The 17,230-nt window shown below is 27.8% G+C and overlaps 1 protein-coding gene across 1 annotated transcript; it reads left to right on the top strand.

Moving 5' to 3' along the window:
* Nucleotides 1–5,448: 5,448 nt before the first annotated feature.
* On the top strand, nucleotides 5,449–16,786 carry LOC115701481 (probable pectinesterase 8). The gene is made up of 5 exons (XM_030629293.2): nucleotides 5,449–5,962; nucleotides 6,040–6,211; nucleotides 6,311–6,517; nucleotides 16,016–16,275; nucleotides 16,393–16,786. The coding sequence occupies exons 1-5, from the start codon at nucleotides 5,535–5,537 to the stop codon at nucleotides 16,547–16,549; spliced, it is 1,224 nt and encodes a 407-aa protein (XP_030485153.2). The 5' UTR covers nucleotides 5,449–5,534; the 3' UTR covers nucleotides 16,550–16,786.
* Nucleotides 16,787–17,230: the final 444 nt, after the last annotated feature.

A 17,230-nucleotide genomic window follows, 5' to 3' on the forward strand; every position in this document is an offset into this window, starting at 1 on the left:
ATGAGCTCTTGTTTAACTGACTAATTATTAGATCACTAAACACCATTTACAGGTAGCTAAGTGTTTTAAGGGGCAAAATACATTGAGGGGTGAGAACAGTAAAGAAATCCCATCTCGATGTAAATCATCTATATAGAGGATCTTTAAATCACAATAAGATTATAACAATGGTTAAATGAGATAGTATATTGGTATCGTGAAACATACAATATGCTCTATATAAGTCTGAGAGTGCAATTCTAAGTTCTAAGAGTGGATTCAACGAAGAATTAATAAGTAGGAATTTACTTGGTAAATTTGGTTCACTTATTGGAAGCTCAGCATATAGATCCATGGTCCCCATTCTAGTTGAGAACATTCTGCTTGTAAGACTCATTAATTGATTCGTGATTGATCAATTATAATTCTAAAGTTAGACTATGTCTAATTTTATGAATTTTCACTAAGCAGGGGTGAAATTGTAAGGAAAAGAGTTTTCTAGGTTTATTTATTTATTAATAGACTTTATATGTCTAATTAATAATTAAATTAAATGACAATATTATTTAATAATGTATTTTAGTTATTAAATAATTAGTTTTGGCATTTAAAAGGTTAGAATTGGAAAATTGGCATTTTTGAGAAAATATAGATAAAATTTGATAAAATTGCAAAATTAAGTGAGGCCCAATAACACCATATGGCCGGCCACTTAAATAGATTTTTCAAATTAATATTTTCATTATTTTAATGCCAAATAAATCCTAACCTAAACCTAGTAGTTGCCTATAAATAGAAAGTGATGGCTCAGTCTCATAACATGCTTTCATTAGTAATCTGACAGAAAGTTCTCTCTTCAGAAAACTGAGCCTTCCCACTTTCTTTCCTTGGCCGAAATACCTCTCTCTCTTTTCCCTTCATCTTTTTCGTGACCCTAGTGAAAGAGTAAGTGCCCACACACAGCAAGCAGTAACTCAATCATAGATTGGAAGACTGTGAAGGATCAAAACTTGAAGAAGGAGGACATTCGGGCTCAGATCTTGATTATACTCTGCTACAGAAAGGAATCAAGGGTTAGAGATCTGAGTGGAAGGAGACATTTATTCCGCTGCATCAATGTAAGGTTTTCTTAACTTTATATGTGTTTATTTATCGTTTTAGAAAGTTCTTATTTAGGATGTTAATAAACATACTTGTGAGTAGATCTAAGATCCTGGTAAAATAATTTCCAACACGAGTTTGTACCACCATAGTGTTTTTGATCAAACTTAACGCAAAGAGCAAACTTAGATTTTCGCTCTCAATGAAAGCACCAAAATGTTGACCTCACTTTTAGCCAACGACAATGAGTCAAATAGTAAGCAATAGAAAATATAATTAAAATAAAGTATGAACTAATAAGGAATAAAGAACACCGGATTTTAAAGAGGTTCGGCCCCGTTAGTTCGATAATAGCCTACTCTCCTTGATTGTATAAACTCAAGAACAAAGAATACAATGTTTCCTCTCTTGAAGCTCTCACAATGAAATCTCTGAGTATGCTCTCTTAGATTTCTCTTAAGTAATTCTTTTGACGACCCCTTTACCAGTGAGAATGGATCACTATTTATATATGTAAATGCTTGAGAGAAGGTTTCCCTTTTACTTACAATGTCTATAGTTGGTAAGAATATATATTACATATTTAGAATACATAGATTGTGGGATTTGGACAGCTTGCCATACCTCTGTGATACGATCCCAGACTTATAGGGATTGCTTTTATGCTTCTCGATGCAAGTCTTAGAATTCTTAAGTGTTGATTCCCTTCTCGGATTGTCTACTGCTCGGCTGGGAGGACATTATCCGTGCAGGTGTATGCTGAGCTCTGTCTGAAACATCTCTTCAGCTAGATGTAGGGAATTAGGTCCACGTGTCACTAGCATGTGCTGCCACGTCATAGTGCGAAAAATAGGATAACAGATATATAGAGCATTCTATGTAATCAAGAGTGCAATTCTGAATCTATAGTAGAACTAGGAGGAATTAATAAGTTAAGAAATTTACTTGGTAAATTTTGGATCTACTTATTAGGAGCTTGGTTACATAGGCACATGGTCCCCACATTGTCTGGGATAATATCATCTTTTAGACTCAACTAATTGATTTAATAAGTCAATTAGAATTCAAAAATAGACTATGTCTTATTTAAGAATTTTCACCAAGTTTGGGTAATTTTGAGAAGAAAAGAGAATAAAGATTTATTTGTTAATTAGTACACTTTGTGGGTCTAATTAATAAATACATTTAAATTATATTTTATTTGATAATTATTTATAGTTATTAATATAAAATTACTATTTAAATAATTAGAAGAGATACGTGGTAAAAAGGAAAAGATACATTGTTTCATTTAAATGAAATAAAATAGCATAAATCTAACTCTAAAGCCCATAAGCAATTCAGCCCTAAAGTTAGACTTCAGGCCAAATCTCTATTTTAGGTCCAATCTCATCTAACCTAGCCCTAAGTGAAGCCTATATAAAGAAAGTGATGAGAATAAGAATTAACCTAAGTTTCCAATGTCAGACAACTCTCTTCTCTTCTCTCTCTTGTATATTTTGAAATTACATTGTATTCTCTCTCAAAATATTGCTCCAAAGGTGTTTGAGTATCAGCCCACACCATTCAAGGTGATACTCAGGCCTTTGTGGAGGAATGTGATGAACACAATGGAAGGAGGAGTATATCTAGGTTCATATCTTAATAATACTCTCCTATAGATAGAAATGAAGGGTTAGAAATCTGAATGGAAGGAGTCATATTATTCCGCTGCCATCACTGTAAGTATTTCTTAATCCTTAATGTGTTTATTTATCATTTTAGAAATTTCATATTTAGAATTTTAGGTTATAATTATATAATCAACATACATGTTAGTAAATCTAGATCTTGGTAAAATAATTTTTAACAATTGCAGGGGATAATGAAGGTTGGGAGATTGTAGTAGGTGAAGATGAGTCCAATAGTGAGAAGAAAGAAGTTGCTACAAGTGCAGTTGATGCTAATTAATATTGTTAAGCCCAATTTTAGGAAAGCTCGAAGATAGTCTAGGCTAAATTCAATGGAGGTAAACTTAATTTTTCTAATACTAAGCTTCATTATATTTAGACTTTGTGTAAAGAGGGGCATGCTATTGCAAAAATTGATGTAGAGGTAGTCGTAGAGGCTTCATTGTGGGAGAATGTTGTGGTTTCAGTGGGTGGTGGTTTTAGTGGTTGTGTTATGATGGTGGTGGTGGAAAGAATAAGGTTTTTGAATAAATGAAGAAAGAAGAAGAAAGAAAAAAAAATAGAGAAAAAAGAAAAAAGAGAAATATATATATATTTTCTAATTTGAAATTTATTCAATATTTTAAATTATTTTTTAATTATTAATATTAAGTGGACAAATGAAATTTTGCCACATGTACACTTGTGTACACAGTGATAGTGCACTTTGGCACTTAACAGATCAAAATGAGAAAAATGAGTACAAAGCAAAACGATTATGTAGATTAGAGAGTTTAGCCTTTATTATTTTAGTCTAGAGGGTTGATCGTGCTAAATTTCAAAGTTCAGGGAGTTTGACTGTACATTACCCTTTAAAATTTAGTTAACTTTATATTTTTATACTATTAAACATATAATATTTTAATATTTAACAATCTCTTCCGTTAGGGGAGCCATACATTTCATTGATTTTCTTGTTTGTAGCCAGAATGTTCTACATCAAAAGAAAAGAAAAACTCTCCAACTTAGAAATAGACATGAAAGAAAAAAATGCAAAAAGAAAGAAAATTATTAATTAATATATTTTTAAAAAACTCTACAATATCCAAACAAATCATCATATAAAAAAACTAAAAACAATGTAGAGAATTATTATCATAGAAAAACAATTTTAAAACTCTACCACTCCATCATAACTAATATTTTAAATTAATAAATTAATATATATGTATCTATGCATGGAGGCGATGGTTATGAGTGGCTCACCGACAAATAGTGGTAGAGGCAGTGGCTGTGGGTGGCTCACCGACCGATGGTGGTGGAGGCAGTGAGTGTGGGTTGCACACTGAGAGAGAGAGAGAGAGACCGAGAGACCCATGACGGGTCTCGCTGTTCATTGATATGAGTCTCGCCAAAATGGAGATCCACGACAGAGAGAGGGCAAGGAGAGAGAAGGAGGAGGTGGCAGTGGTTGCTCACTGTTCAAACGAGAGAGTGAGGAGGGATAAGGTGGTTGTGGCGGTGGTTGCATGCGCTTGAGAGAGCTGAGAGAGATCTGAGAGTGAGAATGAATGTGAGATCTCAAACGCTAAAGGGGGCTTTATATTTACATGGAAATTCCCGACGGTTTAAAGCTGTCGGGAATTCCCTTTACGTTCTGTTTCAAATTTATCTCGTAACTGTTTTAAATTGCCGAGAATACTAAACAATTATTTAAAACTGTCGCAACACTCAAATACTACAGCTGACAGTTTTAAACAATCACTTACTTTTATTAGCGACGGTCCTCCAAAAAAATTAATTTAATGATTGACGGAATAGTACTGTTTGTAGTAATAGTCGATAATATTGCATTTTTTTTTTTACAATGAATAATATATGGAAAAATTTCCTCAAAAAAAAAAAAATATGGAAAAATAATAGTATAGTATTAGTACATTTTTTTCCATATAAATTATAGTACTAGTTCATCTTAAAATTACCCAAAAAAAAAAATACATCTTAAAATAATATAAATTGAGGAAAATCTTCTAACTAAACAAGTTCATCAAGCATGTACAAATTAACAATGAGTGAGGTTATTTCATTATCACTATCTTACACTAAATTCTACCATAAAATAATTCATTTAAGAAGATCAAACAAGCTATATATAATTTGGAGTGCTATCATTGCAGACTGATTCAACCAATTAATAAAGTACCTTGAATAATTACTCCATTTCACAAGTTCAATTAGCATATACCAATAAATCAATTAATGAAGATATAATTAAATAATAATAATAACAATAATAATAATAATAATAATAATAATAATAATAATAATAAAAGTAGCAATACACATATTATACATTGTACAAGAAAGAAATTTTGTCTACACTGAAAATAAAAAATTTATAGAGAATTTAATATGTAATTAGTTTTGGTGAGAGCTAGGAAGGTTTGTGTTTGCCATTGGTTTCGTACAGTTTGATTGTATTCAACTTGTGATTAATGAAGGTGTCTTTTTTTCTTGATCGAAAAAAAAAATAGCAACATAAATAAAAATAAATTGGAAAGACACAATACATCTCTCCCATACTTGAAGTTTGGTATAGTAGGTTAGAAATTCCCTTAAGAATCTACAGGGGGACAGGGTAATTTGCAAGACATGTTACCTATACCCTTCACTTCAAAAGCATATAGTATATGTGTATATATATATATATATTTATATGATCACCACATACTTATATGTATATCTATATCTATATCTCAATTCAAATGTCTAATTAATTAACTATACTCTATTTCCTTGTTGAAAATGAATCCCAAAATCAAATACTTAAGTTTGACAATTGCAATTTCTGCAATACTTATATCATCAACCAGGGATCTTATAACAAGCACCGCACCAAAACCACAATTACCATATTCTCTGAAATACATAGCTGATGTTGTCCTGTTATTACCATCATCCATAATCTCATCACCTCTTATATCATTCCCCTTTAGTAGGCACCATCGAAAAAAACGACCTGATAAGGGTACAACGACATCAATTTGTGATGATTTTCACCCACAATTTCCTTCAGTAGATCCAAACACAACCACCATTCTGTGTGTGGATCCAAACGGGTGTTGCAATTTCACGACTGTTCAAGCTGCCATTGATGCAATTCCAACCACTAGTGCTGCTGCTGCTCCTACTCAGAACAGAACCGTAATATGGATCAACTCTGGCCTTTACTAGTAAGTATAATATTATTCGTAACAATTTTGTTTTTTCATTTATAAAATATTTATGTATATGTTTTGTTAATTAATAGTGAGAAAGTGGTGATTCCAAAAACGAAACCAAGCATAACATTACAAGGGCAAGGATATTTAACCACTGCAATAGCCTGGAACAACACAGCAAACTCATCAGGTGGAACGTTCTATAGTGGCTCCCTTCAAGTTTTCTCTGACAATTTTATAGCTAAGAACATAAGCTTTATGGTGAGAAATTGATACAATATATACATAGTTTTATAAACTTATGTACATATATAGTTCTATAAACTTATTACATGTTTGTTGTAATAAATGTATGTATAGAATGTGGCTCCTATTCCAAAACCGGGGGATGTTGGAGCTCAAGCAGTAGCAATAAGGATATCAGGAGACCAAGCAGCGTTTTGGGGTTGTGGATTTTTTGGAGCTCAGGACACACTCCATGATGACAAGGGTCGCCATTACTTCAAAGATTGTTATATCCAAGGTTCCATTGATTTCATCTTTGGAAATGCAAAATCTTTATATGAGGTACCTGTATATACACATTTAGCCTAATCTTTTTTTTTTTTTTTTTTTTTTTGATAAGTTAATGTATTTTATGTGTTTCTATATTATTTTTTTTTTTCCAACTCATGATATATCTCTTCAACTAACATGAGCGTAATATTAATATAGTGGACACGCCCCATGATTGAGATAAACACACTTTACCTTATTTTAATTAGTTATGCTTGATTGATGAAAAAATATGTTACTTTTGATCACTTTATCTTTTCCTTTTTATTTTAAAGATCTTTTTATTTTTTTTTTAATTTTTATCAAATACAATAAAATTGTTTAGCCTTATAAAACTACTGTTAAAAAAATTCCTTCATTTTTTTAAACTTACTGCATGATTTTCTAATGAGGATTATGATGATGTTGAATTAAAGTATCGTATAAGAATATTTATTTAAGAATAACTTCTAATACATTATATATATATAAAAAATAAGTTACAAATTTGGGTCAATAATAAATAAAAATAATCTCTAAATTATAACTAGTTATGCATTTTATAAGTTCTATATTAAAAAAGTATACATCTAATAATATATGTATAGTTTATAAATTTATTTAGTAGGATATTAATAAATATTTATGTATATTAATATTATAATACATATATAATATTATATTTACTCAAAAATAATTTTTTTTTTATGATATAGTATTAAAGTATTTATTGTAGGGCTTTTTCTATTTTTTATTTTTATTTTTACACTTTAAAACATTTTTTTTTTATTTTTACGGAATTCTACATAAAAACTCCTATTGCAACTAACGGAGCAACCTAAATCACAACAAAAAATCATATAGCAACCCACATAGAAACTACCGGAAAAACCACTTTAGAAACCCAAACTGTAAATTTGAAGAAAAAAAAAAAGTTAAAAAAAACAGTATATAGGGTAATTCCCTTTTATTGTATTGTTCTTACAATTGATACTTTTCACTATTTTGATTTTATTTTTTCTAATGTATCTCTATTTAGTTATAACATCTCAATTAAAATATAATTTATTTGGTCACAAGAAATTTTTGATTGTTGTTTCTATTGTAATAATAATAAGATACATCTCATAGGATGTTTAGCACCATCAAATGTCCAATTAACTTATTAATGATAAGAGTACTTTTACAAACGATACTGTTAGAGAATCTTTAATTGAGAGCTAAAATGGTGATGTAGTGCTATATTAATTTAGAATTTTTGACAAAACTCTCTAATAAGGGTAAATACTATTTTGGACTCTATGTTTTACAAAAGTTACCAATTGGACCTTCTGATTTGTTAAATGATAAAATGGATCCTCTATTTTCCAAAATGGTACAAATAGGATCCTGAACTGATTTTTTGTCAAAATAAATTTTAATAATAATCCTATCTAAATGTGTTATGACAAAACTGTTTATATTTTCTGTATCTGTTCGTGTTAGGAATTGTCTTCAAGTTTGTTATATTAAAAAAAAAAGTTATCAAAAATTAAGCTCAGGGTCCTATTTTTACCATTTTGGAAAATATAGAGTCTATTTTATTATTTAACAAAATAGATGGTCCAATTGATAACTTTTACAAAACACAAAGTCCAAAATATTATTTACATAATGTGCTAAATTATATATCAAATTTGGCACAAGATATAATATTATACTAAATTTGACAAACAATAAATATAACTTTTTTAAATTACAATTTTGGCATTAATTATTGATGTTAATGCGTACACATTTTAATTACATATTATGATTGATTATTTTTTAAATATTTAATTTATAAGTGAAGATTAATGATATTTTATTTTTTGTTATAATTTACATCTTATTAAAAGTTATTCTGCGTTGGAGCACAATATATTACAACAAATTTAGGATTGATTTATATTAGTTTTGGCAAATTTATGATGATATATACATATAGATTGAGATTGAAAGTGTATCATTTTGGAAAACCATGCGTGCATTCTAAAGAAAAAATAATTATAACTTGGCAATATTACTTTTGTTAACGCGAAATCTTGATGAAAGTGACTCTTTTTATAAAAATAGTATATCTTTATATATTAAAAGTGCCTATCTAACGTCATTTCTTGGTTTAACATTCTTGGTTTAACAGAATATACTTAAAAATAAAAGAATATTCTGTTAAATTTAACGATTAGGTTTGATCTCCCGTTAAAAAATAAACCCAATAATTAAACCCAAAAAATTAAACAATCTTTTAAATAAACCATCTTTTAAATATTAATAATATCTTTTTAAATTAAAAAAATCATCTTAGCCACATATCTCTCTAACAAACCTATCTTGGGAGAATATTAATATTGGCTTAGAGATTTTTGGGCTTGGGCTTAAAATAATAATAATAAAAAAAAAAGATGAAATAAATTTGTAATTAGTATTTACCTTATATGTTTGTGCTTATTTTTAGTTTTATTTTTAATTTTACCACCAAGAGGAAAAGGTTGAAAAATATTAGAATATGAAAATATTATTGGTGCTTATTAGTAATTTGCAAAGAATGTGAAAGTCTATAAATATATAGTTGTGTAGCTATTATTAGAGATGAAATGAGATAATAAAACTTTTTTCAATTAGAAGATATATGTACATTTTACTATTAATAACATACATTATTATAACACAATTATGTTTTACTTACTAAATATACTGACACATATTTTATTTTTATAAAACAAATCGTTCAAATAATTATAGTACTATTTTAATTATTAATTAAAATAAAAAACTAAAATATTAATTAATTATTAATTATAGTTCAAATATTAAATATTAAAATATTAAATATTAAATATATGGGCATGCTCTTAATGGGTATTACCCATGTATGGGTATTTTATTCTTGACTATTGGATCAAATATCTAATGGTTGATATTTATAATCATTAATTAAATATTAAAAAATTAATATTTCCTATTTTGTTATTCTCTATATTCCTAAAATAGATAAAACTATTAATAGAAATAAAAAATTTATAAATGGAAATATCATTTAAAAAATAAAACACACCAAAAAAACTAACAAACTATTTTTTTTTAATAAAAATCATTTTAAAGATTAAAAAGAAAAAAAATGTATATTTATGTTTTTATAAAATTTCTTCAAACTAGAATTCTAAATTGCATTACTGAAAACAAAAAAAAAAAAATAATTTTAAGCTTTAAACTGTAATACATATAAAATGTATAAGATTTTTTCTAAACCTAAAATCTTTAATTTTATAATAATAAACAATTATTTATATATTTTTATTTTTTTTTTTAAAATACTTGAGCTTACCAAATCTATAAGAACAAAACCAATGAAGAAAATTTTAACAAAAAAAAAATGAAGAAAAAAGTGTCATAAACATTATTAAATAATGGTAATTGCCAACACAAGAATTTCATGCACAAAAAATTATATTTAAATCCTAAAAATATAAATAATGAACAACACCTCATTAGTTATTCTAGGAAAATGATGCATGGTAATATCAAAAAAATTATTTGATGATAATAATATTTCTCTAACAATGATAGCCTATGTAAGAACTAAGAAGTATTGTAGCGTTTTATTTTTAAGAGTATGAATAATATTAAGACAATTGGATTCCACAATCAAGCTCTTATTCTCCTAATAAAAAAAACACATTAATATACATGTAAATGATTTTTAGTTTTACAATAATAAATTATTAACAAACTCACAATTTCATAAAATAATAAAGTAGTAATTTTAATTAATTTTTAAAAATAATTTATAATTTTTTTTCAAACTATTAGTTGTAATTATTATTTCTAATTTTATAAATAATAAATATAATTTTTTTTAAAAAAAAATAATTGTTAGAAACTTGCCATAAAAAGTTATTAGATTATTACCTTATTAATTTTTTTTAGTTCTCATCAATGGGTATTACCCATTAAGAAGTGTTCCATATATATATATATATAAATGTATTTTTTAATTTTTAGTCCATCTTTATAAAATTAAATATTAATGATGATGTACAATATAATTTAAATTTGATAAATGCTAAAAATTATATTAAATTTAGCATAACATATAATGTAATCAAATTTTAATTACAATAAATATTATTTTTTATTTACTCTTTTATCACTCACTAGTACTTTTAATGATATTTTACATATTATTTATATACTTAGTTGAATTTTCATACCTTTTCAATAAAAAAAAATATAATATATTTGTTAATTTTTTTTATTAAAAATATATTAATTTACCTTTAATATATTATAGAAAAATTATAAAATTTAGGTTAAATATAATATTGAGTTTTTTTTTTTTTTTGAGCAAAATTACCATCCATGGAGTGCCCAAGTAAATTACCAAGTTAATATTAATATATTAGTGGTGTCTCAAATCATGTATCGTGTATTATATTAAAAAATAGAGAGAATCTCCTCAGCTCGTTGGCGTCTTTGCCAAAAGTAGTACATGGGATTGCTAAGAATAGCAATGCTCATATTGTTGGAAAAATTCTCATTACAAGAGAGAATAGGAGGATTACAATCAAAATACTCAAAATACAAATAAAAGTATTTCATCAAGATTACAAGAAATCTAGAGAAGAAGAAGGATAACACACAAAAAACTTGACCAAGGCCTAAAAGTCATTTCCTCCCTCATATGGACACTTAGGGAAACTCTAGAAATGCTCTTAAGGATTTATCAAGCCTCATATGCTCAGCCTAGTGTCTAAGGATGAGCATATCCTCACAAGGTTCTAACCACAACAAATGGTTTCAACCACTTCTTATGCAAGTGAACAATATGGCCTTTATTTATAGAGTTTTCACTCTCATATGAACATGAATGATCACCATAAAGCCCTTGGATGTTACCAATCATAAATTGGGCATTTATGTTATTAATTGGGTGATTTGGAGGAGTTTTGGGCTGTTACAAAGGCTCTCAAACTTTCAAAAACGTGGGCAATAATATGCTGAAAAAAACAGTAACTAGTTACTAGTTACCATTTTTTCAGCTTTGGCCAATTCTTTTCCAAAGTGTTCCAAATCATTCCCACTTGATTTTGAACCATTTATACACCTTATAAATGAATAAATCAAGTCTCCAACAACTATATTTTTAATAGCTATCATTCATTCACATTCATAAATAATTAGTAACATCTTTTACTAATTTAAGAGTGAAAAAGAGATGAGAGTTACATATTCAAGTGATCATCAATTTAAAGGATTTGCAACTCCTATTTTGTGAACATTCTACATACATTTTGTAACTCCATAATGTATGTTACAATTTGACAAAATTAATACTTTGTCACACTTAATTATTTACAACTTAATTATTTAATCTAAATATTATATTATATAAAATAATATAACATTCCCCCACTAGATTAAATAATATCTCATTTGTAGCAAATAATTTTGTAACACAACATTTTATTTAATCAATCAAACATTATATTATGGAGTAATATAATATTCCCCCACTTGATTAAATAACTTCACTCTAATAGAAACCATTGCATTTGTGCATAGTGTAAAATGTCTTTCGACTTGAATTTTACCTTAGTGTAATTACCACAAAGTTTATCGAAATTTTGGTTGCCGTAGCATTGAACCACTATTTCTTGATAACAAACCGATGATAACACACACACATTTGCTATGTTCACTCAAGAACCTTATGGATTGCTTTTGCACCGTTAATGGTCATGTGCACAAATCCAATTCATGGACTTTCTAGAGAATAACTCCCAATTCTCATAAGAGGCGGCACCACCCCTAGTCCATATAGGTGGAGTTTTAGTGTCTCACAACACTTTAGACACTTTCTTAAGCTTAAGTGAGTTTTCTCAAGCTTAAGCTCCATTAAAAAACCTTTCAGTTTTAACCATCAATTTTCACCACATGTACTCATCCATAGATGGGACAATTGAGTACCACATTCACTTTATTGACTTGTTATTACCTATTGAACTTAAGACTAGATTTTTACTAGTGTTAAGATAGGTTACCATCAATGAGCAAAACGCTAAGGGAGTTTAGGTCCCATCCCTCGAAATTCATGCTTTAATCTTGTATGAAGATTAAGCGATTTGTTAACCTCACACTTTTGATTCCAAACGAATCATGCTAGCCAAATATATAGTGTTCACTTTGTGACCACTTTTCTCCTTAAGTACTTAAGCTTTGAAAATTCAATCATAAAAGATTAATTTTCACACAACTCAAATTCTCAATAATTTTGATATCAAGCATATCAAAATTAAACATTAATTTAGACACCAAACATGTCTAAATTACACACTTAACTTTATACATCAAACATGTCAAAGTTATAATATATTTAAGACATCAAGCATATATCTCAAATATATACATTTTTAGTTTTAGACACTCAATATGTCTAAACTTCTTATATTGGAGTATGCACCCCCACTATCTTAAATTTAATTTCCTTCTTGAAATTATTACCACCAAATTTTGACACTAAATATGTCAAAATTTCACATATGCACATAGCAAAATATTAATTTAGAATATTAAATTCAAAACCACATATATATAATCAATAATTTCTCAATAAATTTGATTAAACTCAAATCTCACCCCCACATTTAACCATAAAGTTAAAATACCACATATCACTTTAAAATAAATCTCTTTATTTTATTTTGTTCTCTACACATTATCTTTCAAAATAATTTGCACTCAAAATTATCATGAACTTCGATATCACATGATAATCTCTCCAAATACCACTTACAAATTAATAGAATTATTTTATCCATTATTTGTCCTTTATTAACAAAATTATACTTAAAATTTGTTAATAGATAACACAAAATTCACATAATGATAAAATTGCTTCTTCAATTTTATGGTTATCTCCTCATTGAGATTAGTCCAAAGTTAACAAAATTACTTCTCATCAATTTTATTTCACCACTTCACTTTTTAAGATTCAAAATTGCTTCTCCAATTTTATAATCTTTTATCTCATTATTTGAATCCACAATGATCCACTTTCTTTGAGTCTAAAATTGTCCTTCCAATTGTATGAGCTCATTTCACAATATAGATTCACTTTGATCACTATGCTCTTGCTATGAAATGAACAAACACAAAAAAGTGTAACTCACATAGTTCACTTTTTCTTATCTCATAAAATGAGATTATTATCACCAAAATGGAACTTCATTTCCAAGTAACTATCTTTAATCATAATATAGTTTCACAATAATAATGATAGAATGAACACACTTTTTTTTTTATCATCATCTCCATTATCATACCATATAGTACATATATTAATATGATAATTTATATACATATATTAATACACAAAATTAATATATAACTCCCATAAAATTATAACTCTCAAATAATTTTATATTAATTAATATTGTATATATGTTACCATACTATCATAAATAACATATACAAAATATCAATATTAATTTCACAATTAAATATATATATGTTACATATCATATATATTAACATACAAATACATTAATATGCATATACACAATATATATATCATGTATGCATGTATATAGAAATCACTATTTCTACATATTTATTCTCACAAATATATATATATGTAATTATATCTCATGCTCATCATATAATATACATATAACTCACATATGTCACATATTATATGATATATATATCTCTCTCACATATATACATATAATAATATGTTATAATCTCAATTATAATATTATATATCACTATATATAATAATATAATATACACATATCATATATATTAACATGTAAAAACTTTATACCAAAATATCATATCTCTTCATATGAATATGTTAATATATATTACTATTAAATAAATAAGATATCACAAAATAAATCCACCATGCTTACCCATGGATGGCTTGAATCTCTTACCACATTATTTTTCTTCTCATGATCTTGATTGATGCTCTCCCTCATGGATAATTTTCTTTGATTGTTTGACCTCCATGGCATGTCTTTTAGAAAGAAGAATATGCCACATAAATGACTTTTAGATTGTTGGAAAAATTCTCATTACAAGAGAGAATAGGAGGATTACAATCAAAATACTCAAAATACAAATAAAAGTATTTCATCAAGATTACAAGAAATCTAGAGAAGAAGAAGGATAACACACAAAAAGCTTGACCAAGGCTCAAGGACCTTTGTCCTAAAAGTCATTTCCTCCCTCATATGGACACTTAGGGAAACTCTAGAAATGCTCTTAAGGATTTATCAAGCCTCATATGCTCAGCCTAGTGTCTAAGGATGAGCATATCCTCACAAGGTTCTAACCACAACAAATGGTTTCAACCACTTCTTATGCAAGTGAACAATATGGCCTTTATTTATAGAGTTTTCACTCTCATATGAACATGAATGATCACCATAAAGCCCTTGGATGTTACCAATCATAAATTGGGCATTTATGTTATTAATTGGGTGATTTGGAGGAGTTTTGGGCTGTTACAAAGGCTCTCAAACTTTCAAAAACGTGGGCAATAATATGCTGAAAAAAACAGTAACTAGTTACTAGTTACCATTTTTTCAGCTTTGGCCAATTCTTTTCCAAAGTGTTCCAAATCATTCCCACTTGATTTTGAACCATTTATACACCTTATAAATGAATAAATAAGTCTCCAACAACTATATTTTTAATAGCTATCATTCATTCACATTCATAAATAATTAGTAACATCTTTTACTAATTTAAGAGTGAAAAAGAGATGAGAGTTACATATTCAAGTGATCATCAATTTAAAGGATTTGCAACTCCTATTTTGTGATCATTCTACATACATTTTGTAACTCCATAATGTATGTTACAATTTGACAAAATTAATACTTTGTCACACTTAATTATTTACAACTTAATTATTTAATCTAAATATTATATTATATAAAATAATATAACACATATATTACACACATTAAGTGATTTTTTCTTCTAATCAATTTTATTAAAAATTAAATCTCTTGTATTTATTAACACTTGTCACCTATTTCTTACTGAAAAATCTTTGCAATTTTCCCGATTTCAACATATATTAATCAACCTTTTAAAATATCATATATTTCTATTATTCTTTAAATTCAATAATGTTTTTTTCTTTGAAATCATACAAAGTATTCTCAAAAAAGATTAAAAAAAAAAACCAGCAAACTAGTATGATTTAAGTTTTTTTTCATTTTTGTTTTTTTGGCGGGGTTAAAATTTTTGTTTCATGTATATATCAAATGTTGCTTAGTGCTTAGTATGTGTAGTTCTTTATAATATTGATTTTAAAAAAACCCCAATAATTATTCCTTCCCTTCTCAGTTCTCACACACACCCAAACAACTTTTTTTAAGCCTTAAATACTCATGTGATTTGTTATTTTAATATTGTGCTTATGAATTGGAATTTCGTTGGTTTGTGATACACTGAATTTGAAACAAAATTATAATTTGAAATCTGACAATGTAGGATTGTGAACTGATATCGATAGCAAAACCAGTAGCAGCAGGATCAAGATCTATAGACGGAAGTGTGACAGCGCATGGAAGAGCTTTGAAGGAGGAAGACACGGGGTTCGCGTTCGTGAATTGCAAGATTGGAGGAACAGGAAGAGTGTGGCTTGGGCGTGCTTGGAGGCCGTTTTCTCGAGTTGTCTTTGCTCTCACAACCATGTCTGATATCATAGCCCCAGAAGGATGGAATGACTTTAACGATGCAACCAGAGACCAGTACGTGCAAAATTATTAACTTAGTTTCATCACTTAACTTTTATATATATGATGATGATATAATCCTTGACTATTATATTGGTACGTACAATTTCATGGTGTTTGCATTATGTGCAGAACTATTTATTATGGAGAATATAAATGCTCAGGAGCTGGAGCTGATATGAGCATGAGGGCCTCTTATGTACAGAGATTAAACGACACTGAAGCCTCTAATTTCCTTAATGTGTCTTTTATAAGTGGAAATCAATGGCTGCAACCCTTTAATAACTGATTTCACTAATATTCAATTCATTATATACTTCTTTTAAGGGTAGTTTATTATAGTTAATGGTGAATTGTTATTATTCAATACCAAGAGTAATAGCAACATATATTCCATAAAAAAAAGGGCTGTAATAGCAACATATATATATTTACTTGTATTATTTCATTTTTATCAAAAAAAACGAATCATCAAATAAATTATTTCATATATAATTAAAAAAAATATATTGTTTTTTAATTAAAAGTAAAGGTGTTCATCCAATTCTTTTTTTTTTATTTAAGCGTTTATATATTACAACATGTTTTACTTGGGTTCACCTCCCACACTCACACACCCACCTATCGCCACTTGAGCTAGCCCCAGGTGTTCATCCAATTCAATTCACACTATTTTGCTAATAATGCATACAATATGCACTAAGTGTGAATTTTATATGAAAAATTTGAGTTTGTATATATGCATACATTAGGGGAAAACTCAATATTTAGGCCAATATTGAGGGCTATCCACCCTCAATGGTTGCACAGGTACATTAAAATAGGTGAATGTAGGACTTTTAGATGAAAAAGATTGAATCTTGACTTTGTTTTTCACTTTTTAGATTATGAGTTTTGAAAAATACGAAAAAACCAGGGTTTAAGGGGTAAGTCGGTATACATTATGGTGGACTACCCAAAATACCCCTAC

The sequence above is a fragment of the Cannabis sativa genome, chromosome 8 (assembly GCF_029168945.1).
Source record: "Cannabis sativa cultivar Pink pepper isolate KNU-18-1 chromosome 8, ASM2916894v1, whole genome shotgun sequence".
NCBI classification, from domain to species: Eukaryota; Viridiplantae; Streptophyta; class Magnoliopsida; order Rosales; family Cannabaceae; genus Cannabis; species Cannabis sativa.